The 25,263-nt window shown below is 42.1% G+C and overlaps 3 protein-coding genes across 3 annotated transcripts; 1 reads left to right on the top strand and 2 right to left on the bottom strand.

Moving 5' to 3' along the window:
- Window positions 1–100: 100 nt before the first annotated feature.
- Window positions 101–14,773, bottom strand: shc2 (SHC (Src homology 2 domain containing) transforming protein 2). Its single transcript, XM_076088593.1, has 13 exons — window positions 14,021–14,773; window positions 10,555–10,625; window positions 8,296–8,356; window positions 7,891–8,010; window positions 7,186–7,239; window positions 6,940–6,991; window positions 6,470–6,596; window positions 5,003–5,183; window positions 4,415–4,508; window positions 3,578–3,757; window positions 3,158–3,480; window positions 2,869–3,020; window positions 101–1,802 (listed from the first exon to the last, which is right to left on the bottom strand). Exons 1-12 carry the CDS (start codon window positions 14,771–14,773, stop codon window positions 2,892–2,894), a joined length of 2,145 nt encoding a protein of 714 aa, XP_075944708.1. The 3' UTR covers window positions 101–1,802; window positions 2,869–2,891.
- Window positions 14,774–18,865: 4,092 nt separating this feature from the next.
- cks2 (CDC28 protein kinase regulatory subunit 2) lies at window positions 18,866–20,999 on the top strand. Its single transcript, XM_076088592.1, has 3 exons — window positions 18,866–19,052; window positions 19,600–19,727; window positions 20,438–20,999. Exons 1-3 carry the CDS (start codon window positions 18,994–18,996, stop codon window positions 20,479–20,481), a joined length of 231 nt encoding a protein of 76 aa, XP_075944707.1. The 5' UTR covers window positions 18,866–18,993; the 3' UTR covers window positions 20,482–20,999.
- A 66-nt stretch (window positions 21,000–21,065) lies between these two features.
- Window positions 21,066–22,879, bottom strand: cimap1d (CIMAP1 family member D). The gene is made up of 4 exons (XM_076088591.1): window positions 22,840–22,879; window positions 22,238–22,348; window positions 21,818–21,931; window positions 21,066–21,553 (listed from the first exon to the last, which is right to left on the bottom strand). Exons 1-4 carry the CDS (start codon window positions 22,877–22,879, stop codon window positions 21,066–21,068), a joined length of 753 nt encoding a protein of 250 aa, XP_075944706.1.
- Between the last annotated feature and the right edge of the window lie 2,384 nt (window positions 22,880–25,263).

The following is a 25,263-nucleotide window of genomic DNA, read 5'->3' as shown; positions in this document are numbered from 1 at the left end:
GGTGAGACAGCTGGGCTCTACTGTGGAGCTGCTACATTAGCCGGCAGATATGACTACTCACAAATCACAAAGCTACCATTTGAATTGTACCCTCTTTTCAATTAGTTTTATTGACAAAAAGCCATTAATCAAAGAACAGATCCAAGAAATTCCTGAGAAAGCAAAAGGGGAGATCTGAAATAATCACATGAATCATTTGGACCTCACCAAAAGCCTCGTAGGCCGCCTCGTGTCTGTGCATTCATGAGGCTGCAGCCAAGAACAGTGAAGGGCCTGGTTAAAGATATGTTGCTACTGACAGAGAGAAACGCAAAAAAGTATGTGACCTACCTCTCAAAAGATTTTAAAATATTAGATTGGCATGGCTTACCGTCACTGCGGCCCAGGAGCAGAAATACACAAGCAAGTCATTGACAAGTAAAGACACAGATGTGGGGTGAGGACAATTAATAAAATGGTGCATTTCCCTGACAAATTAAGGATTTAATTTCAAGTCCAAATCCCCTTTCTCTTATGTCAATCACTGTAGAGGAGCGCCATCTATGGCTCACATCTAAGAAATTCACGGAGGGGATCGTTTTTTTTTTTTAGGGACACACATAGAGACAGCAGTCATGACACAAGAAGACAGTATTAAACATTTAGCCCAAAACAAGAGCAGCTTACACGACTGTTCACAAGTATAAGAGCTTGATCATCCTGAAGTTTGTTCAGTCATTCATTGGCATGGCAAGAAAACTAGTGTTTTGCATTAGGAGCATGAATGCACATTATATACACTCTGACACGAATGCTTGTCTCTGTAATTAATAAGGCACTGAAGTTGGAGGGGCTGTAGAAACACAGGCATGGATATACTGAGCTTGTATGCAGAGTTTTAAACCCCAGGGCGTGATATTGATTTGAAATCTGACCAATGATGTCCACAGGCTTATACAACGAGCATGTCTTTAACAAATTATGAGCAGTCCTTACAAACACAAATGACTGATATTTATGGTAAATGTGATAAAACTTTCAAGACAATGTATTATATGTCCACTTGACTGTCTATATGAAGATAATAATACTTCTTTTTTTTACTGGGATTTGGTGCCTCGATTATCATGGAGAAACAAAACAAAGAGGCAGAAGTATGCGTGTCTCTTTCATAAATCCAGCACTGACTCATGCTCAGTATGTTTCCATTGTGCAATCTCAGGGTCAGGTACAGTCTTTACATTCCAGTGAAACAGACACTTCTTCCGTTGTCTCACAGTATTTTCATGCCTTGCATTTACACAGAAATGAATGACAGAGTAACCTGACATCAACAGTGGTCTGTACCAGATTTGTTTTGTTCAGAGATTTGTTATGGCGATGTCCATTATTTGTTCTGTGAATGACCTGCGACTGACTGACCGGTCATGATACCAAGCCATGGTTCACTGGAAGCACCTCACTACGACAGGCATTGTAGGACTTCACTGCGTATCAAATCCTTATTTGATTCCCCAAAGTTCCTCTTCAAACAGTCGTCGGGCTTTGGTTGACAAATTCTGTCTGGAATTAGTCAAACTGTGGATTCTTAATAGCTTCATGCTGAGGAGTTTATGACAGGCGAGGGATAGTTCGGTTAATCCAGGCAAAAGGCAGAGAAAGTACAAAGAGAAGTCAGATGCCTCAGTCTCCGTAACGGAATTGTTCACGGAAAGAAAGCGTCACCGCTATCCTTTGTTGCACATAGATATCCATCCGTAATCAATTATTTCCATGTTCGTTTATATTTTCTGTAGTGTTTTCATGGGAACTCAAGAATTCAGCTGTGAAATATAGCAGACAAAGAAGGATGATTATTTTTGACACATTGAAAGTTACTACAGTCATTTTTTTTAGGCTTGTAGATAAAATAGTCACATGACACTAGATAATCTGTCCATTTCTTTACTGTAGTTAAATTCCTATTGATCACCCACAACCAGCATTTCTTATTTCAAACATGAATCTGTCTATTATTTTAATAGTTCAGTGTTGTATGAAAGATAACAGGTATCTTTATGCATGGCAGTGGCACTAATAGGCCATCACTCATTTTCGTTTCCACATTTATGTTTAAAATAAAAACATCTATTTGAATAGCTTGTATGCATGATTATCATGCAATTGACAGACAATGTTGACATTGATATTGGTATCAGTTGACAAGGTGTTTATAAATGGCAGTGGCACGGCCACCCTGCTCACTGTACCTTGCACATGTTTAAAATAAAAACATGAATATATGAACCTGTGTATTATTTGAATAGCTTAGTATTGAATGCACAATAAAGAGGTATGTTTATACATGGCACTAGGCCCAGTTTAATATAAAACACATTTTTATACAATATATATAGTCGGGGGTCCCTGCTCCATCTCTCTATCAGTTTGGGGGTCCTTGGCCTGAAAAACGTTAAAGACCCCTGACCTAAGCTGCATGTCTTTGGACTGTGGACTGACACGAGGAGCACATGCAAACCCCATGAGGAAGGCCCCTCTTGCTATGAGGCGACAGTGCTAGCCACTACACCACCGTGAAGCGCTCTTCTTAATATATATTATTTTCTCCGCTGCCCCACTGATAGGCCCTTTTCACAGCATTGCAGGGTAAACAAAGGTGTAATTAATAAGATTAATTATGTCCCCGTTCCACTTAGATGGGCCTTGTATTCTGCATGCTGGCTCACTGAAATGTCTGTGACACACTAAATAGAATGGGACCATAATTCATTTGATCAATTACAGCTGTGTTTACCTCTTGTGGCTGCAGTGAAAAGGGCCTATATCTGCATTTTCAATCATGAAATCATTTTAGTCATCTCTTATATACGTAGTACACTGCATGCTTACCTTCCCATGAAGGGCCAGGTGGCTCACTGTTTCCTCCTGACCATCTGTTTGAGGTGGAGCTCACTCTCTGCTGCTACAATAGGCAGCTCGTTCTTAAGGTGGTATGAGATAAGGTGGCTTATGCTCTCAAATAACATGTCTTTGGTTCGGACCTGTACGGAGGACAGATAAAGACGGGAGGATGTAAGTTATTGTGTTCACTACATAAAGCACAAACCTTCCAAGCAGGATGTACAGTATGAACTTTAGTATTTTTGGTACGCTGTTTTTAGCTTGCTGCCAGACTCACCACTCCCTCAGGGTCCACTAGCAGTAGGTGTTTGGGCAGCCCACAGTGCATGCCGGTTAGCACATACTGTCCTGGGTTGGTAGTGCTCTCCCGGACCAGGAAGTCTCCATCTCGGACCAGGAGTTTCTCTGCGTCTCGCCTGCTCATGCGGCTGTGGTACCACGTCTCCCTGCGGAGCTGCTCCTCGTTTGGGGCCACGGGGGCTCGACGGCGTGGAGGGCTGGGCCACTGGTCCTCCAGGATCCGGACACCCCCCCCTCCAGCTGCAGACCCAGCAGCTCCTCCACAGGCCTCGTGGAGCTTCAGGGCGTCCTCGAAGGGCCCTAAAAGGACAACGATTTTTCAAAAAGACAAATGTGGTCACTCTATAGTATTTTTCAAAATGTGTCAGCCTGTGTCCCAGTAACCCTCAGGACTTACTCATGTCAAAGAGGTCCATTTTTGGACTGTCTGGTGCCCGGGGCCCTCTGTGTGCATTGGGCCCCTGCGCCAGGGATTCCAGGTTTTCCAGACTTTGGGTGTTGACGTACTGATGTTCCTCGTAATCTCTGCTGCCTGGTGGCTGGCCGTCAGCACACAGGTAACCATCTGATGTCAGACCTGAGAAAGACAGGTGCCCTCAATGCATTTTTTAAATTCTGGATGTGTGTGTGAGTGTGTCATGTACGTGTGTGAAACATGTTTGTTTCTAATCTTTTGACACCATCTAGTGGTCAAAATCACAACTTGAAATATTGAGCTTTGTCGGGTAGCACATTGTATGAGTAGATTACTTCAATAAATAATCTAAGACAATCAAACCAGTTGCTCTATTGTTCTTAAGTGGGTGTGTGTTGCTAAAGTCATAATCATAGAACAATTGTAAGTAGCAACCAACGACGAGGCAGCCGTCCCTCCACCAAAACAGTGAAGAAGCTTCTCACAATACTAATATTAAATAACAAATGTTAACTGCTGTGTTCATTGCATATTTCTACACTAAATTTGTCTGAATCTTATCCACGACTATATTATTATGTCAAAAGTCTTTCTACTATTGTTTTAAAAGTCTTTTGTCAAGAAGGCCATCCTGAACAATAATCCCAAGAATCCTAATTCTAAGTAACCTTCATTCAGGGCACAAAGTGCAGTGAGGACTGGTCATGCACCATAACAAGTCACACAATGTCAAATATTTTCAGAGAGATAAGAACACACAATTTCATCACAAATGTATTTCCGGGTGTAATACCCCTCTACGGCCACCGGGTGTCTCACCTGAGCTGCTGGTCGTCTCAGTGTCCCAGTGCAGTTCATAGCACAGCTGACCGGGGGGATAAGAAGCCTGCTCCCTCCTCGCTGGGGAGCCCATCTGCAAACAAGCACAGCAGAGGAACACATCCTCAATACATTTAGTAGCTCTATATACCTGAATGGACAACTCTCTCATCTCTTGTCCCGCACGTAATGTAGTTTGGAAGCACTCTATTTGAAACATTAGCTTCAGCATGTCACCGTCGTTTGAACAAGGGAGAAAAGGAATGATTTCTCTCACGCGGTGGGCAACACAGGAGCCAAGGCTTTTTATGTAATCACATCTATCTTTGGCAATTACGGTGCAGGCACATCGGGAAGACATGATGGAGTATATTTTCATGCTCCAGCTGTTTAATTCCACGTAAACAACACTGGGAAGGAGCAAGAAAACATATCAGTCACCGGTTTATGAGGGAGCTGTCAAAGAGCTTGGCTGTCATTGTCTGGTAAAGTTTAGTCATTGACAATGACCAGATGGAGCTTTGATTACATCTGATGACGTTAAGATGGTAAGGTTACGTCCAGAAACAATCGTGCCTGGAGATTCACCTGTGCTGCCGTCTTGCTCTGTGGTTGTGTGTGGATGTGACCCAGCAGAGCTCCATTTGGCCTGAGTCTAGAGTCCACCACTCCCCCGACAGGAGGCTCCTTCCCTGGGATGCTGTTGTAGTAATTATGTTCAGAGAAGTCCTCATCCTCCCCCCACATCACCTCTTCTGTCCTGACAGACCTGAAGAAGTGAAAAAGATACATTTGATTATCATAACCACACATTATGTAAACTACTGGTTCCCAAACTGGGGGTCTTGGCCCCGACTGGGGGTCGCCGAAGCTTCACACGAGGTCTTACAAGTTGTATTCTGTTGTCGTTTTAGATTTGTGCACATATTAGGGTTTTCCCTTGTAGTTTCAATTGCAATCTATTGTTGTTTTGTTGCTTTTGTTGCTGATATACAATACTCCCTATTCACTTTAACTTGTACAACACTTTACAACTCTAGTTGTTTTTAAATGTGGTATACACGTAAACTTGACTTTGTGATTTTAAGGGGTGTAAGACAGCTTTAAAAAAATATACACAGTTGGCCTATATCTCAGCATTTCTGTAAAGATAAAAAATGTCTAAAGTGTGGATTATTGTTTAAGAAAAAAGTTAACAGTAGAACTCATCTCGAATGCAATATTCACAGGAAATAATCGTTATTGCGTTCACTATTTGGGTTATTTGTTCAGTCTGTTCAGATCCGTTCTGTACTGTTATTGTTATGCATGATGTATAATATAAATATGTCACTTAGTCAGTGGTCGTCAGTTTTCGCAATGATAGAAAAGGGGTCCCTTTATGAAAAGGATTAATGTTGAAACTATTAATGTATTATTGTATTATATATTATTAGTGATATTAATAGTATCGTAATGATAAGGAGATCTGGGTTCTCAAATGGATTCAGTCTGATTAGATGACATGTCCACATCTGAAAGGGATCTTTATAAATCTGATAGAGATTCATCAGATTTAACAGTCCGTAGTTTCTCTTGTGTCTGCAGTGGCATCACTGCAGCACTTGGGGTTTGCTCCAAAGAGGTGAGAAGATCAGTGCGGATCAATATTATGAGACGGACTTTAGGTAATACAAGAACAAGCTATCATGTCTCCTTGTAATAAATAATAAAGAAATGTGAGAGTTGTACAGTAGATCAGGTGTTTGAGGAGGAAAACGTGACTAAGCTCTTTTATGTCGGACGCCTGGTCAGTATTTATGTCAAAGTGTGATCGATTGTGCAAACCTCCAATTTCACTTCCTGTGGGTGTCAATCTTCCTAAAATAACATAAAATGTTTCCTTGACATTGAAGTGACATTGAACATGCAGTTATTTCTCAGCACCATGGTGCCTGTTATTTTACAAATCAATGATTATCTGTCGTGTCGCCACGCCACAGATTTGGAGGACAGTGACAAAAACGCTTTTCATCGTTTAATAGAAGTCATGATTGTGGCTGTGCAGCATGTTACCTCTCCATAGACGCCATGGTTTTGGGAGGACTGTGTAGGTACTGTTTGAACTGCAGCTCGAAGGCTTGGCCGATGGTACTGATGACACCCTGGGCTAAACCGTCTGAGCACTCCAGGATGTGACATGCTGCAGGAAACAAAACAAGAGAATACTAGCTTAGCGTTTAACCATTTCTTTCCAAAACACTATATGGTCATTTCGATTTTTCTTTTCTTCCTTTTAATGAGGCGATACCTTGCTAAAGAATATTAGTAATTTCTATTCTAAATCAAGAACTGTAGACGAGGTTATAGTAAAGTCTACTTTCATATCAAGAATAGCTTCCAATATGCTATGATCTCACTTTTTTAATTTAATACTATGTCATTGTGGCATCATAAAATACATATAAAAGTGAGTAATCCATAATTAAGATACAATCCATTATTGTATAAATGTGGTTATGAAACTGAGGCTTTTCCGGACGTACCTCTCTGATTCACTGGGTCTTTGGCCACATACGCAACATAATCAGGCGTGTCCTGCAACAGAAAGGCGGATAAATCTAATTAGACCAGATCAATTAGACATATATAACTAAATTAAAGCCCTCATTGATTCTTTGGGTCATGAGATTGGAAACCAGTAAAATGGAATCCAGTCAGATGTGTGCAGTCTGCCAACATGTCCATTCCAACAACAATGTAGAGAGCTGGGAGCGAAGCGCTGCACTCACTGTGTCTCCTCCAGAGGCAAATGAGATGGACTGCATGGGATGGTGTGCTATCACCTGGAAGAGACAAGCGGATGAAACAGAGGAACATTGATTAATGTGGATACAGACAAGACAAATGGGCAGGAAGATAAGAGATGTCAAAGCACAACATAGTTTAGTAAGCAGTTAGTCAAAACATTCAATACACTTTTGAAGTTAAGTGTTACTACACACCGATTCTTTTTCATATTTTTATTTTCAGCAAAGACGAAATGCTGCTGAACATCATGTCAACCGTTATAGAACGATGTAATATTTAACAATGACCACCCCGACTATTATTAAATAAGAAAACTTGATCTTGAACTGATGATCAAAGTTGAAATTAACTGACACAAATCATTTCTGAAATGTAATAACTGAAGGAATTCATTACATGTAAAAATGTAAAAGATTTAATTTATTTGTGGTCCAGGAAGAAACTCTTTTTAGCAGTAGACAATAACTACTACTACTACAAATAATAATTGAATTAAGGCCAGACACGACAGGCAACAACATCATTTGTCATGCACTGATTTTTCTTTCAGACAAGTGGAAATAGTCACAAACTGAATTGTTGAAGGCAGATTTGTTTTTGTTTTTTCGATTTTTCAAAATACCAAAGAGATATCCAAAATTTCCCGATAAAAAACTTTGACTCTAATCTGCCAACAAACATCATACCTGTCGTGTGGTGGGGATAAGCAGACCAAGGCCATCTATGGAAATATTGACGGCAATACCCATGCCTGCAAATCGCAGATTACTTTTCCCCATAACGGACTGGAGAGCTTTGTTATGGGCCTGCATGAGGAGGAAAAAAGAGAGAATGCAGTAGAAATTACAATCACATTTTTTAAACTGTACTTTTATTCAGAAAACATTAAACGTCATCCTGTATTTACTGCATTTGTTATGAGACAAAGTACTTGTTTATGTTTATCAGGACAATTCAGACTTGTCTTAGGTTTCTTAAAACCACCGTACTAACCTGTGTGTTAACCCATAGTTCTCCAGCAGGGGTACAACAACTTAGTATGTAGTAACAGTAGTGTAATGAAACATGCAAAGTATGAGTTTCCTATTAACCTTCTTCTTCCACGCTCCCTTCCCGCCTGGCACAGTGTCACACAGCCTGTTGATGGCTTCCCTAATCAGGAGAATGAAGAGAGGTCAACGGTCAGACTCCAGTGGGACACTGATCTCAAAGCTTCAAGGACACTAAAAGTAAAAATCACGTGGATTCCCTTCAACAATATGAAGAGCATAACTGAGACTGAACGTTTTAAATGCTGAGTCAGAGTTCAGGGGTACAAAAAACTGCTGCGTCACAATAATGGATTAAACAAGAACAGAAGCTTTGTGTTCCCTCCCTTCGGGCTAAGGTCACAGGTCACAGTTCAAATGTCAAGAAAAGGTTTCCAGCAGGTCTGTTCGCCAGCACTAAACTAGTTCTTACCACTGATGTTAACCGACAGTGATTTATCATCCCGTGTTTAACTCGCTGTCCAATTAGGGGAGAAGAAACACTATAATTTGCCAAAATAAAGTGTCTTCCACTGCTTCTTTAGGGCATCGTTACTCACATTTATTGTCCTGCAGTGCAATTCTCTCCGCAGGTTTGTAACAACTTTGCAGTGAAGCTGCTATAACTCCTGGGATCGGTCGCCTAATGGGTGTTTAAAGCCTCTGTGTGTCTGGTGGCGGGAGTGTGGCATAATGTGGAATTGAGGCTGCAGGGGACGGCGGGGACGGCAGGCAAGAACCCAGCTGCCCCTATCAAGTGGCTCGTAAATATTTAAAAAGCAGCATCCCGGGCCCCATCTCGAGTAAAGGTCTTCTCAGGGATTTTTGAAAAACACCACAATGTTCAAATGACTCATGCTGATGAGAGGGCAAAGGCATGAGGAGGAGGAGGAGGAGGAGGAGGAGGAGGAGGAGGAGAGAGATGGGCTGTTGTTGTTTTTGTCTGCAGCGTCGGTATCTTCCCTGCAATAAAAATGCAGGGCCCCATTAACGCTGGTGTTGCTGTTTAACACCGTGACACAGAGAGTACTGTTGGGAAAATGGAGCTTCTTCAAATCTAGGAGCTGAAGTACATTTTTGAAATACTGACAACCACTGAATGTTTTTGGTGTCGTTTTCCAGGACTAAATGAACTTGTGTACAAGTCAGCTCGCTGAAAAAAGGCCACGCTGTGGACACGTAATAAAGGTTTAGACTTTAAAATGCTGCTTTTGAATTGCACCCAGCAAGAATTAACACAGAGTAAAATATCTTGTTAAATTTGTTAGATTGATTAAGACGATCAATCATTGATTTTTGGCCTTATGGGACGGATACCCCCCGTGTTCCCCAAGGTATCAGAGACCTCATGCTGCTATTCATAAAATGTCTTGCACATGCAACTGAATGGAAAAGGCTGCTGTACATTCAACTGAGGGAACGACTCTATAGTTAACAACCGCAAGGATGCAAAAATAAAACATATTTGTCATCAATGCACTAAAAGTATAATGACTAAAACCTGGCTTAGTCATCTTATGCTGGGTTTGGTTTCTCCATTTGCTAATGTTTTGCTTTTTTTAACTCTCCTCCTCTTCAAGAAGTTACAGCCGCAGACATTATCCAGCAGGGTGCGTTCATGGGGACCACTGCAGCTTTCCACAGTCATTAGTAAGCATCATCAATAATAGATCTCCCTCTCTATCACTCCATCCTCTGCAGTCTCCTCCCCCTGCACTTAAGCCTCGGATGCACGGTGGGCTCCGATTACATGCCGATCGATTGTGGAGGAGAGAGAGGAGGGCGAGAGACAGAGAGGGAGGGAGTGTGTTTCTCCCGTGAGGCCCAGGATTGCAAAGAGCCCTGCTTTTATAACAATAACATCACATGTAGGGCATAACAACACGACACAGACATACTAAGACCCCGAGGTGTACTTCTCTATGTATCGTCACTGGGCACATTTACATTAACTGAGACACACAACATTGTATTGCTGCCATTCTTCAAAACCTCGTGACTTAAGTTTTGGTTTACATTGTTTATACTTGCATTAGCATTTCCTTTTCATGGTAAATGATGAAGCAGGGTTTGGTAAAAAGTTTCTCCACATTTCCACAAAGTTAGCTATAGGTGTAACCCAAATATAAACATTTAACAGCATTGACATAGGTAAATTTAAATCAAACCAAATTAACTCTAAATAACAGCCACAAACTGACACACACCGCTGGTAGCAATTTGATATCATAGTGGCTGATACTTCAGTTAATCCTATATATATATATATTGGATCAAATCCTCCTGACTCATCACTACTAGTGTAGATGGTCACCAGCATACCTTGTCACCTGAGTCCGCGTGTTGAAGTCCAGGGAGCGCATTGACTTCAATACTTCAATGCAGCCCATGTACTGCAAAAAGAAACAAACAGAAAACAAGTTTGGGAAATAATAATTATCAACGTGTCATGTGAATTTTGAAAATAAATGCTGAACTCACTCTGGAAAACTATTGAGGTCACAGGCTTTCTGAGAACTTGCATAATAAATAAGCACTTTAAACTAGTATAGCAAATGTTGCATTTGGAGTAAAATGTTTCAAAAAAATCTTCCTTAAAAAATATGCAGTCTACAATATGTAATCCATGAATGGTAAGCATGACAATTTTCCCAAAATGCATCATAATCTAACTTAAAACCCCATATATAATGCCATTAAAGTGTACTCCAGCTGAGCAGCTTCCTAATGGCTGTCAGGTTGGGGTGATAATAGCACCTTGACTAGATTAGCAGCACTAAGAGCTCCAAATCATGGACAAACTGCAGCTTCTCAAGCCTCTGGGGGGATGCTGAGGGTGCGAGTGTGTTTGTGTATAAAATCCCTTGTACTAATTTGAATATCTGTGAGGTTTACATGAAAAGACGAAGGCGTGTGTAAAATGTGCAATTCATACATCTATACATCAGAATAATGAAACATCGTCTGACTGTGGCACATTCACAGCCTTGATTAGGACAAACCAATAAATAACATCTAAATAAAAAGAATAGCACTGTTGGCGTTACCATTGAATGTGAAAGGCAGCATCAGTGGCTGTGTTTCGCCTGCACTCATCTCAAATATCATACAGACCTTCGTGACGTAAAACTCTTCAGCGGTATATTAGCATGTGTGATTTATGAACTCTCTGTGAAACTAATACGGTGCTACATAATTTATATCCTCTCCAACACCACTTTGGCTCAGTTGATGCCATATTTAGTGCAGTTTCCAGGATTGTTGGTGACTGCAACAGACAGCAGACAGACCACACGGCAGCCATACAAACAAACAGAGAGAGAGAGAGAGAGAGAGAGAGAGAGAGAGAGAGAACAACCGTTGAGCCCGAGAGCTTAATGAGCGTTCTAACCAGATTTGGAGACGAGGGGAAGTCTTCCATCAGGAAAATTGTCTCTCTTTTTTCCTTCCCTCTCTCTGCCAATGCCTCCATTGTCACACACTCATCTGCTGATGAAACGCATCCCCTCTTCTATCACCCTATCTGCACTGCCCTTCCTTTTGGACCAAGTCTCCAGCACACGATTCCTAGTACTGCAGGGACACCGACTGTCCGAGAAGCATTCCTCGCAAATGTAATAACACTGGCATGCCCGGGGTAAACTTTGTGGCATTGTGCCTCCTTTGAGATAAATCATAGTCGTTTTGTAATTTATCAATGTAGAAACTAATGCACTAATGTCCCAATTACTTATGTAATAACTTCTCATTTAACCACTAAAGGCAAGGCAGGATCGAAAAGCATGTAAGTTGTGTAACGATGGATGGGCGGATGATGGACAGATACTGAGGACAGCAGGATGTTACCAAACAGTATCTGGATAGTGTAGGTGATGAATGAGTAGGGTCTCCTCCCCCCCCCCAAGTTCTGTTGATGCAATCCTGTCTTGTAATTCATGTTGCCAAAGTAAATGTCTCATGTCCTGAACAACAAAGTTCCTTCTCTCATACTTTTGTGCACTGACAGCATCTGACCACAAAATGTACTCGCTGCACCATGGAAGGACCTTTCTGGTTAGAGGTATTCATAATGTGACTGATTAATACTGTGCACCAGACTGTGAGGGAACAGCATAAAATGATAGCAGTCTGGTTTTTATGTTGCTCTCTCAATGATAGCAGCGTTGGCAGCTGCAGTGCTTTGTTTGATGCTGGCTTGCTGCAGTGTCCTGGCTGTCAAAGAGGGCAGATGCAGGCCAGACACAGAGCCTGACATGGCTGTGTGGACAAAGAGAAAGTGCAAAGGAGGAAACCAATACTGCAAAACATACTTGTGTCTTCACCAGCAGAGGAGTGACTGTGTGGGAGCGAGAGGCACTGAAACAGAAATAGAGGGAGGGAGAGCTGCACGCTATGCTATGCTGAATAAAAATGGCACAGGGCAGCAGAAATCTTCTGTCACATTGACACTAATACATGCAGCAAGTGCTCCTCCCTGCATAGATTTACCAGTGAATTGCACGTATAGTTCTGCATCTCAAACATTAGCTTGCACAGGTCATTTAAAATGATTGCACAGCAATGAGCGCACTCCAAAGCTCGGTCTGACAATTAACCGAGATATCAATCAAACATTGGAGCAGCACTTGTTATGAATCCGGGAAAGCTTTGCATGATGACAGGAGCTCATCACCGGACCCCCTCCCATACCGACCCAACCGTCCTCATCCTCATCACATGACGCAAATGACTGTGATTAAATGTAATTGAATATAGGAATGAATGGTGCCTGTATAATGGCATTAGAAGGCGTGCTTGAGCCCCAGACTGAGCTAATCAAGAGCCATGTCATTAGTTTGACGAGAGGAGGGGGAGGGGGGGGGAGGGGGTGTAGCAGCGCAGGAGGGGTGGAGGTGAACAGGCGCGGGGGATCGCTAAGGGGAGATCATTGACATTGACGTCAAGCAGTCTGCTCGGGGTGGCAACCCCTTTGTAAACACAAATCACAAGTACTGGTAAAGGCATCTCCTCATATCTCTACCGATTTATTTACAATCATCCTAATCTCTCCGGTGGGACAACCAACCATCCATTTCTTGATGTATGATCCTGCTTTTAATTTTAAAAAAACACAGAGTTTGTGTACCATTTAAAAAACCTCATTCAAGTGACACTAACTACATTAAAGACTTGGATTCGCTCAGATATTGTAACTCACATTTCGTGGATACGATTTTACGTCCTTGCACACGTGAATGTAAACAATCCAGAAACCACACAAAGAACACCACTCCCACAAGCTTACAGTGGGAGCTCACAATCAGGCATAGGTTGCATGCACTATAAATACAGATGGTTATTTTTCAAAGTGGATCATATGATGCATACAACCTTTGGTAAACACTGCGATAATAAAATACCTTGCTACAGTCTGTGCACATCATTCTAATGGGTGATCTTTCTCCACCCTGACGCCGGTGTGCTATCCTGTCGCAGTCACACCAAGCCATCTATCTGGATTATATATTCCCCAGCCCTCGCCACATGAGCTGCATAACAAACTGCCTGGCACTGTGGTGTCCTTTTCTTTCCCACCCAGATAGAGAAACCTTTAAATGGGGCTATTAATATTTCGTGGTTCATCGATTCTTGTGAGCAGTAAATATGTGAGCACCAGAGGAAGAAAAGTTGTTTATTTTTGTTGCGCACACTTTCCAAACAAACCCTGAATTAAGTGGATGTTTAAGAAGTGTACCTTTACAATGTATATACTGCATGCATTAAAAAAAAAAGGTGCCCACTGACTCACCCTGACAATATAAGAGGCCCCTGGTCCTGCTATCTTCTTGTCAGGGTGCAGCCAGCCTTGAGAGGGTTTGTGGATGAAGCCACCCTTCTGGGTGAAGTCCTCTCCCTCGAGCCACATGCCTTCCACCCTTGTCCTGCGGACCATTCCTGACCTGGAGCCACTGGAAGCCCCAGGGCTCGCCATGGCCTCTGTGGCCCCAAATCCGTGGCCCCCTGGATTGGCAGAGTTCGCCGCCGCAAGTGCTCGCTGCCCTCGAATGGCCTGCAAGGAACAGGGGGTGACACAGACAGGGTCACAAGAGTTAAGCACTGCTGCGAGACTGGCCACCGGGCCGCTGGCTGAGGCCGCACCACTGTGCCTGTGTGATGAAGAGCTATGTGAAGAAGAGGTCTGGGAAGGAGCCGCCTTCCCTGGGTCCTTGCTAGAGCTGGAGCTGGACGGGCTCCGGCTGAGCAGGGAGTTGGAGAACTTCCACTGGGGCATCCTGGGGATGAGCATGCAGAAAGTTGTGGTGGTATCCTGGTCCCCATCCAGGGAAGGGGAGTCGGCCAGGGCTGCAGCCCCGGCAGAGGAGGCCGATCTGGCAGTGTGATCCAGAGGAGGCAGAGGAGGCAGGGGAGGCAGAGGAAGGCTCGTGGCGGAGACCACCGGTGTGGCCACAACTTTGCCGCTCATGGCTAAGCTCTGCATCAGGTCGTCGGAGGAGGTCACAGACTCGTTGCGAAAGCGGCCATACTTTGGCTTAAGGAGCATGCCCGGAGGAGCCGCCTGGAGCAGGAGCTGAGAGGGGGGGGGGGGGGGGGATCACTGCCAGAGGATGAGGAGGGGGGTAGGGGGAAGGGGGAAGGGGGAAGGGGGGGGGGAGAGGTGTAATGGAGGAAGGGGGGGAAACTAGAGAGGAAAATCTTCCAGGTGGAGTCCTATATCCTTGTCAACTGAACGCCGTCTGGTCCTCTCCCGTTCACACACACACACACACTGCCACTCTCCTCTCTGTCTGAGCTGGCCTGCTTCCTTTCACTGCCTTAGGCAGGCTCGCTCGTATACTCCCATTCTCCCTCTCTCTCTGTCTGTCTCTCTCTCTCTCTGGATGATGTCATTGGGTCTATTAGCCCTGCCCTGCCCAGCTGCTCTCAGACTGTATTAGCTAAAACACATCTGCCTGAACCGCAGTCAACCTCACACACACACACACACACACTCTCTCTCTCTCGCTCTCTCTTTACAGAGCACCTATTTACTATATACCGTAAGAGAGATTCTGCAAATGGATAACCTGTGTCAGTATATGTTAATCTTGAGGCTCAATTAGCAGCAGTATTTCGAACCTTTAAAATTGAACAATGCTGCCACTGTATAAATTTGAGACAACTGCAAAATGCAATATTAACATTATAAATACAATTACTGTGAAGTGAAGGGTCACTTTCTTTTCTCTCTCTCTAGGTCAGGGGTCTTCAACGTTTTTCAGGGCAAGGACCCCCAAACTGATAGAGAGATGGAGCAGGGACCCCCGACTATATATATTGTATAAAATTGTGTTTTATATTAAATGGGCCTAGTACCGTGTATACCTCTTTATTGTGCATTCAATACTAAGCTATTCAAATAATACACAGGTTCATATATTCATGTTTTTATTTTAAACATGTGCAAGGTACAGTGAGTAGGGGGGCCGTGCTACATTTATAAACACACCTTGTCAGCTGATACCAATGCCAATATCAACATTGTCTGTCAATTGCATGATAATCATGCATACAAGCTATTCAAATAGATGTTTTAATTTTAAACATAAATGTGGAAACAAGAAATTAGTGATGGCCTGCCATGCATAAACATACCTGTTATCTTCCATACAATACTGAACTTTTAAAATAATGGGGGAAAAAAATCAAAACATTTTTTTTTTGATTGTCTAATCAACCAAACATTTCGCGGGCCCCCTGCAGTACCTCCACGGACCCCCTAGGGGCCGCGGACCCCCTGTTGAAGACCTCTGCTCTCGATGATAAATATTGAATATGAATAGACATTAAATGAAACTAAAAGCTAAATATATGAAAAATAAGCAAGCACTCCTGGTACCCTACTATCAATGTATTTTATAAATTGTTATATCTATTAGTAATGTATTTTACAGTAAGCATCAGCCCTAATCAGACTAGGAATGTTTTTCATGAGCTCAAAATGTGCAATGTACTGTAGAGTTTTAATGAAAAACAAAATAGAAATAATAATTATAATATGGATTGTGAATGTGAGTAAATTTACTGGAATGAGTTTCATCTCATTAGTTAGAGTGTATTATGTGTGTGTGTCTCATCCGTCTCTCCAGGGAGCAATCGGCCATTCCCAATCAAATCACTTCCACTCTGATTTCCACTCACAATTATATTTTTATCGTACACAGGAGTAAATAAAGCAGCATTCTCAGTGTGAAACAAACTGAGTTAAGCAGGTTTTCTCTTTTTCTTTTTTTTGGGGGGGGGGGGGGTTGGTCAAATGGTGAGAGCAATGTCTGCACTGGTTGTGAAATAACCCAATAGTCAGAGTCACCTGTTACGCAAAAAGAGGGGCCGCAGACAAGGAACGGATCGTTATGTTCCTTATCAACTGCTTAATTCAATCAAGCCAGTTATTAATTCATTGAGTGCAATAATCATGTTGTCTGTCCAATACAATGTGACAGAAGGACAACACAGTAAACAAACAAACTACACTGATTAAAATGGGTTTAAATTGTGCACTACACTGACCGCTATTGACACATTAGTAAACTTAAAAGTTATTTAGAAAAGCATCAGGAAACTTACCTATGTATCAGGCTCTAAGGAGAAAGAAGATGAGAAGAATCCAGCCCAGTGAATTTCCATTGACTTTTATCAGAGAAAGGCAACACTTCACACAGCACAAATGAGCTGCATCTATGGTTGAGTAAGAGAATAATTTCAATCCACTAGTGTCAGGAAAACTCATTACTACGAACCACAGTGAAAAAACCCACTGGGATAAGCAAACTACCACTACCATCCGCTTCCAAACAGCCAATTGCCTCCTGTTTGTTTGCTACAGAGTATAAGAAGTTACTGATAAACCAGATGGATTCACTGCATGTTGACAGATGCACAAGTAAGCTGGCCTTTCCTCTACATACGGTATGTCCTGTCCCCTTTTCTGTGAGGAAAAACACCAAAATACCTGCTCTTGCAACATACTCTACTCAAAAGGAAAACAGATATGAAGTCATTATTACTTCAAACCAAATTAAATAAACGTGCTTTAAAGAAAAAGATACAAGCGCAACCATTTGAAGACTACGTTTAATTCTACGTTTAATTGCCATAGATAACAATATATTACTCGCTTGCAGCTGATCAGTCAACTATACTATCATTTTCTGTATGTGAAGAGTTAACATATGTGCTTCCTGACTTTGGTAGTTTGCATATACAAGAGGAACACACCATGCTGTGAATACACCACCACTCATTAGCAGCCATTACCTTGACAACAGTGATTACAACATAGGTTACTTACTTCCAACAAGATAATCCTCAAACTACTTTGTTTTGGTTAAAATGTAAAGAGAGAGTTTATCTTTCATGTACCTACAAAGCATTTACTGGGAAAGGTAATATGTTCATGTAAGGCCCAAGAGAAAATATAATAGATGACCGATGCTCTCTTTTGTGTATCGCCCATGATGGTGCCACAACAGAAATTACTGAAATACAAAGAATAAAAACAAATAAGTCAGTGGAAATAGGCCTGTGTCACATAATGAATTAGAGAGTGGTCTGTGTTAATATCAAATGATAAAAAATTGAATTTAGAAAATATCAAGTGACAAGACAAATTCAACTGGATCCACATTTGGTAAAGATAATAATCTAGGGTACCTAACAAAAGATATAACTGAATACATTACAAAAATAAGAGCTAGTGGTAAAGAAACATCGTTTATGTAAGCTTAGTGCATGTCATTATTATATGCACCATCCATGAATGCAACCAAATTAAAAGTAAAATAGTTAACAATTCGGCAGGCAAAATTAAATAAAATTGAAACTTGCTAAGCTTGGAAAAAAACACGAATGATGACAATTTAAAGACAAATGCAAGCTACATTGATGGGCTATATTTAGAAACACCGTATTCCATTAGGGTTCATGTTAGATAGAGTTCCAGCTAAATAGTATCCAACCATCATTTGCAAAATCACTGAAGGCTAAATGTAATTAGTAATTATGTATTCGCTTTGTATACCCACTGCCTGTAACGCTTATGGTTCATATTTAACTCTAATTCCGAAATGTCCCGAAAATGTAAATTGTTGTTTTCACCACCACCGAGTGCCTTTTCCATTTCAACCCGGGCACCTCTCACCTACAGTCCGAAGAGCTCCAGCCATGGCCCCAGTACAAGCTCCAGCACCTCGGGCAAAACAACTCTTTGCACCGGGGTAACGACGGAAGGAGGACTCGCAACGTGGCAGAGAGAGTATAAAGATGAAGAGCCCCTCTGCACTTCCATGAAAAGTCCTGGCGAAGTACCAGATACGTTGTCAAAAATACAGAAAATATCTTCCTTTCAAACGTCTAAGACTTATTTTAAGTATATGGCACAATACCAAAACTTAAGAAAATTGCGTGAATGTGTGTTTTTGAATAATTTACGGGGAAATACATACACTTTTTCGCAAAGCAGTGCTTCCTCGTTGAAGAGTCGTGCTTTCACATCCGAGTGGTTCATCTTTCCGAACATAGACGATCTAGCTCTGTGGGAAGTCGACGTGCTGCTGCCTTGACCAATCAGGGACATGCGGGTAACCGTTGGGTTTTGAATTGTCCTCTGAAAACAGCGGCAGATGACAGCAGCTTCGTTATTGCTAAGTTAGTGAGCTAAGCTACTTCACATCAACCGAAACAGCTCTCTGGACTTCAGCTTTGACTGCTATCATCGACGGGAAAATGTCAAAAAAACAGATTTACTACTCTGACAAGTACAACGACGAGGAGTTTGAATACAGGTGTGATTAACTGACGTTTTTTGGCACTAGTTAAAAGTACGTTATTTTGTGTTTTTACGTTAACGTTAGTTAGCTTAACGTCACATTACGGTAGGATTGGGTAGGCTAGCTAACTTTACACTGCTGAACGTAACGTTAACGTATGTCGGCAAATGGCTAATACAGTAAAATACAGTAACGTTACAGAGTATGTACGTTGTATTTAGTTTAGCATAAGAGTTGCGTAATGCTAAATCTTTGTAAATAGCTAACAGTTAAGCTAACAAAAACACTCTTGATCCACTTACAGCTAATAGAATAGAATAGAAATATACTTTATTTATCCCCAAGGGGAAATTTGTCAAAATAGCACGAGCTATGCTGACTGTTGGGTCACATTAAAGGTGACGTCAATATTTGTACATTATTAGTACCATGAGTACCTAGCCGTCAACGTTCGCTATCATATGAAGTTACCTGAAACAGTCTAGTTGACTTACTTCATGACCATCCCTAAAATACGTTTCTGGTTCTTTGTGGATAATTCTTTGCTGTTTTCGTCCCATAGACATGTGGTGCTTCCAAAGCAGCTGTCTAAATTGGTGCCCTCCGCCCACCTGATGGCAGAAGACGAGTGGAGGGGACTCGGAGTGCAACAGAGCCAGGGTTGGATTCACTACATGATACACAAACCAGGTCAGTTTTCACATATATCCACATGCATATTAAAGGAGCTAATAATATGGCAATCATCCTTTCTGTCCATGCTGGTTGTGAAGAAGTCCTTTTTTACCAGGCGTCTACAAGATATGACAGAAACAATCTAGTTCTGTGCTAGATGCACCCTAAAGCTCAGCCAAAGGAAACCAATGTTTTTAATGGTTTCAGCAGTCTAAATTAGTCTCATCACATGGGTATTTCCAATATTATAGTATTTAGAACAAAAGTCCCCTTTGTGTTTATGCCACTTCCCTGCTGCTCAGCGAAAACAACAGTGTAGGGGAATGGAATGATGGGATTTTATATTTAAGACTGTTCGAAAATACCTCCTTTAGCTTTGGCTCAGCTGTAGAGCGCAGTTTTCACACAGGAGGACTGTGTGTTTTGGCCACAATCTCTTACGTTGTAGTCTGCCAGAAAAGGATCTCTTCATCACCAGTATAGAGAAAAGGAATGATTACAGGGACTGGTAACTCTTGTTTTACAACAAATGTACATCAGCATGTGAGTGTTGTATTAAGATAGTCATGAAAAATATCTGAACCGATCCTTTAAAAGCCTGTGCCATTAGACTGCCATGAAACGTCCTACACACAGCTGGTACACGTGAAGGTACACGGTATAGTGTAACCACTGTACTGTGCAGATGATGCTGACAGATACTTCTTCTTTGCTTTACTCTCCAGAGCCACACATACTGCTTTTCAGAAGACCTCTCCCAAAGGATTAAATGGAAACCTGTAAAGTGCCTGCTATCATCTTTGCTGATTTGTATTCTCTATGAACCATACATCCTTCATACCATCTACATATGTTCTAATGTATTGTGTAGAAAATCCTTAGTTGTATTGTGTCTTTTGTCCTTTCAAACTCCCTCAATTTTTAGAGGCAACGAGAGGCAATCGGCTTGATTCCACTGTGAATGATAACCTTATAAACAATATGAAAGTGAAAGTTTGCCTGTCAAGTGTACATTTTAATACATTTTTTAAATGTCTTTTGATGCCATTTTTATGATGATTTATTGACTGAGTATCGGGGCAGGCATAGTTTTTAGTTTGTTTTTTTCTTTCCTCAAGCCCATTACTTTCCCAAAAGAGCTTTCTATGTTTTTCCTATTCTTTAAACTTGTGTTTGTGTCATGTACATAATATTATTTCAAGATGTTATAAATGTTGACTGAGTCATGGTTGATTCAACACTTTCTTTGTTGCTGAAAGAACAAATTAAATGTACTTCTTCACATTAGCTTTGTTTGCTCATGAATATTTCTTTCTACCAGAACACAGAATCATGTTTTCTGTGTGATGATGGTCAGTCGGAAACATTGACAATCAGTGGAGTAACAAATTCGGAGTGTCTGATGCCCAGGGAGTAGGCTGGGGCCCGAGCCTTGTGAACTGTCACTTTCTCCGGATTGTAAGTCCCAGGACCGGGTTTGTTGGTGGCATCTCTGGGTAAGTTGTGACGTCCCAGCATGGAAAATGCCGGCTTTCTGGGTAGATAAACACTTGGGTCCGTACTGTTGTACCTGCAAGGCCCTGGTGTCTGGGCTAAATCCACAGAGGGTCCCCCTGTGCTGTAAGTACCTGACATTGTGTAACTTGCGCTGGCTTGCTTGTTTGGGACTTGAGGGCCCATTAGCGGAGGCAGACAGTACTTGTTAGGAGCCGGTACTGAGTCGACACTCCGGTACTGTGAGCGATACCCCATTGTGTAAGACGGTGGTCTGCGCTGGAGGTTGTATGGTGAGGTTTTCTCAGGGCTGTATGCACCTGGTCCAGGTGTCTGGAATAGCTCCTCTAGTGAACAGAAAACGGTTGAATAACACAAACCATCAACTCAACAACATATGGTCGAGTAGCATGCTTAGTGTGGTTCAGATTTTCAGTTGTAACAGCTGACACTGGATCTGTAGAAGTAGTTTCAAAAACATGTCTTTGTACAAGGGTTCATCCTTTCACAATCATGGATAAGTTAGTTTGGTCTTAGTTTAAGATGCAGCATTACAACATACATGTGCACTCACAATAACAGTTATTTGCCTGTTATGAAGAGGAACTTACTCTGTGTTTTCACTCGGCCCAACATGGAGTATGCAGGTGTGACAGCCCTTCCGAAACGAGTCATTTTTGCATCAATGTGATACTGTGGCCCTGGACTTGAGTCTACACAATACACTGCAGGGAAAGTAAACATGTATGATCAATTAAATATATAATATCTGCTCCGTCACTTTGTTTTGATCATGCAGTGGTCCTAAAATACACTGGCTAGATGAACATAAGGTGAGAAACTACAGATCTATGAAGCGTTGTCTCCCCCTACTGGCTTTTATTTAACATTACATCACTGAGGATATACAGTGTAATGTGACTTAGGTCATGTGGTGTATTTAGGGATATTAAATTTAAAAAAAGTGTTTTCTCTGCAGATATGTAGCTACATGATAACCTACAAGTTAGAGAAAGAGATGAAGAACTCACTAGTGTCACTCATCCTGCCATGGAAGGAATAAGCAGGGCTAGTCGTCTTGGTGAAGTCATGGCCCACGAATCCAACGGTGGGAGGAAGCCCATAGCGCCCAGGCCCTGGCCCTGGAGACGTGGGGAGTTAACACAGAGATGTACGGCCGACACATTATACGACATTAAACATGTTCACAAGTGACACCGTTGTGCAGTAAAGGAGATCCAAACTGTTTATTTCAGCACCAGTCGGTTCATAAGAATGCAATGTACGCAAATTTGCTAAATGACAGAATGTTACATAACTCAGAATAATTGTGGCCTCTTATTTGGCAATCTGATAAACTCAAGTATGAGGCAAGAATGATCTGCACCACCACACCTCATAGTGTACAAGTGTTCGGTGGCATTTTTCACAGAGAGGAGCGAGTCCTGGCAGGTCTGCACACTGAGACATCCTCTACTCTGCTCAAGTCAGTGTTCCCACTTCGGAATTATGAAATACCAAAAGTGACCAACTGCAACATGATATTCATGCCTTTACACAGGATGTACAGTTTTAGACACATGAATTTACACAATCAGTAAAAAAAAAAAAGAGTTTCTATGAGTGAACTTACCTTTTTCTTTTCCTGCTATTGACGGGTATTTTTTCTCCATTTGACTCTTTGTAGAGGCGACGAATACTTCAGGAGTCGCTCAGTAGCAGCAATACTACCAAAAACATTCACACAGCATGTCAGCTGCCTGAAGAAATATTCATTGACAATTCTAATCCCATAAAAACAAAACCTAAAATGCTTTGTTTTTTGCATCTTACCACAGATAGTTCTCCCTTTTAGCCGGCACTGAAGCCGACTGCATACTTGGAAATTCAGACGTTAGAGGAGCACCTCACTCCATGTCCGTCTTGGTGGTCTTTCTTCAGATACCACAGGATTCTCCAGGATCGAGCCCCACTATGCCCAAACTGACAGTGAAACCCAGACCCCCTTGATGGTCCAGAATCAATCCCTAATTTCCTCTGAAACAATCAGGAAACCTGAGACGCATAATCGGTATCAAAGTGTCAACAGCGGAGCAGACTCTACACTGGATAGGGTATTTTTTATCCATCTGCCTGCTTGTCCCTTTGTCCACCTGTGGGGGCTCGGACACATGAATAGCCCTTCCTCCACAGAGGTTGATGTAAAGGTGCACTCAGCTGGTACTTAGGAACAATGTCATCACTCCGATTCGCTCTCATGTAATGCTAGCTCCCCCCTGCAAACCATGAAACCAAGATCCCCCCTCTCCCTCCTTTCACTCTCTGTCCATCGCAGTGTGGAGAGGCAATATCACTCTTCAGCCATGCATGCAGTTGCCACAGAGACTGCTGTGGAGAGTTTGTTGAGGCCTGGTCCCGTGTTGTCGCTACAGTAACGTTTGTTTCCTTTTAGACTGGAGAGGTAAGGCCTACAGCATCAACTCAGAGCATATAGGAGAAGGGTTAGGTGTAGAAGTTCCATAACTTCACAAACATCTAACCCGTAAACTGAACTACTGTCTGTACGCGCTCTCCATACACACTTCTTTACATTTATGACAGTAGGAATGCAGAGGAAATTCATAGTTATTTCCATAGATACTGTGTTTTCTATTCCTCAAACACACATTTATAAAGGCCCAAACACAGCAGGGTGAGATGCAAGGGCAGCACACCTGGAGCAGTTACAGGCCGACTACCTTCATTTGTCAGGCAACCCTCTGGTTTCTCATCTTCATCTTTAGGGCAAACCGATTACCCAGATGCAGTAACGGTTTAGCCCTCTTTGATCTCCGCTAGTCCCAGTGATGATTTGTAGTTGGGATTTGACGGATTTGTTTACAGGCCCGAGCTGCCCGTTGCCAGAGGCCACAGTAACTGAGAGGGTCGACAAGTGACATGTGCAGAAAACAAACATTAAACTTTAACAGGCTCTAACTCTCTCCGGGCTGCTGCTTAGGTAACCCGAATCTATTGTTGGCAGTTATAACACATATAGTACGGTGCACATTCAAACCCAGAGACGTATGCAGCGTGTAAACACGGATACACACACACACACACACGTGTACATGCTTTCTGTCTCTAATGCAGAAGCTTGCCAGGGGTCACGGAGTCCGTTATCAGAGCAGAGGAGCAGCAGGGTTGTGATACAGCTCGCTGCTGGCAGGAAATTATCTCCAGACTTAACTAGCCGTTCAAAGGAAATGGAGCAACGCAGCTTTCATAAACTGCACCTCCTCTGCTAGTGGAGCAGATACATCTACTGTGCTGCATCTGCAGAGATCGCATTGTTCTTAAAAAGTAACACGGGTCAAAGGCGTTTCTTCCCTTCAGTTATACAAAGTGTAATTGCACGAGTTATAACAGAAGGAGTTAGTGTAGCAAAGTGCAGAAGACAATAACTTAAACCCAGGTAACCCATTGATGACTGGACACAAGACGCAAGTCTAGTCTGCTTATTAAGTATAAAAGGCGACAAAACCAAAACCTTGGATTGTATACAAATTTTATTCTCGTTTGTTTTAAAAAGCACAAGTTTTGATATGAAGAGGGGCTACATTGAATCCAATTTGGTACATTTACAGAAATCCTAAACTTCATTCTTGATTTTTAAGTTGATTGCTTCACGAATCAAAATTTAACAAAAACAAAATAGCTTATGAACTGTACAATCAAATCTCAAGGTAGGTAAGGTGAAAGGCGACTTGAGAGTAGATGATGTTGGTGTCTCGGTGCGACAGTTTCAGAAACGTTTGGGCCGGTGTGTCCTGGTGGAGCAGTTTGAGTCGGTCAGAGACCTTTGTTACATGTCAGTCCTCTTCTCTTTCTTTGTTTCCTGTCAATCTCCCCTGTGCTGTCTAATATGAAAAACATTTGAGCTCATGTTTCTGTAAAGCATATGGTTAGCATATGTCTTTTTCCAGCAGGATACCAGCACAGGAATTTCATCAAAGATTTCAATAATTGGGTTAAAGCTTGCTATGAAAGAAAAAGAAAAAAGCCTTTGACAGCACAT

The sequence above is a fragment of the Anarhichas minor genome, unplaced genomic scaffold (assembly GCF_050575085.1).
Source record: "Anarhichas minor isolate MPS153535 unplaced genomic scaffold, ASM5057508v1 ptg000010l, whole genome shotgun sequence".
In the NCBI taxonomy this organism is placed as follows: Eukaryota; Metazoa; Chordata; class Actinopteri; order Perciformes; family Anarhichadidae; genus Anarhichas; species Anarhichas minor.
The sequence above is the reverse complement of the archived record's forward strand: the minus strand, read 5'-3'. Positions and strand labels throughout refer to the sequence as shown.

Excerpts from the sequence above, each read along its gene's own strand:
- cks2 (XM_076088592.1), top strand. The coding sequence starts at position 18,994 with ATGTCAAAAAAACAGATTTACTACTCTGACAAGTACAACGACGAGGAG. Across the intron at positions 19,053-19,599 it reads GACGAGGAGTTTGAATACAG|ACATGTGGTGCTTCCAAAGC; the intron begins GTGTGATTAACT and ends TTCGTCCCATAG. Across the intron at positions 19,728-20,437 it reads CTACATGATACACAAACCAG|AGCCACACATACTGCTTTTC; the intron begins GTCAGTTTTCAC and ends TTTACTCTCCAG.
- cimap1d (XM_076088591.1), bottom strand. The coding sequence starts at position 22,879 with ATGGAGAAAAAATACCCGTCAATAGCAGGAAAAGAAAAAG. Across the intron at positions 22,349-22,839 it reads AATAGCAGGAAAAGAAAAAG|GGCCAGGGCCTGGGCGCTAT; the intron begins GTAAGTTCACTC and ends CCACGTCTCCAG. Across the intron at positions 21,932-22,237 it reads TGGCAGGATGAGTGACACTA|TGTATTGTGTAGACTCAAGT; the intron begins GTGAGTTCTTCA and ends CTTTCCCTGCAG.
- shc2 (XM_076088593.1), bottom strand. The coding sequence starts at position 14,773 with ATGCTCCTTAAGCCAAAGTATGGCCGCTTTCGCAACGAGTCTGTGACC. Across the intron at positions 8,011-8,295 it reads AGGGAGCGTGGAAGAAGAAG|GCCCATAACAAAGCTCTCCA; the intron begins GTTAATAGGAAA and ends CTCCTCATGCAG. Across the intron at positions 5,184-6,469 it reads ACCATGGCGTCTATGGAGAG|GTCTGTCAGGACAGAAGAGG; the intron begins GTAACATGCTGC and ends TCACTTCTTCAG.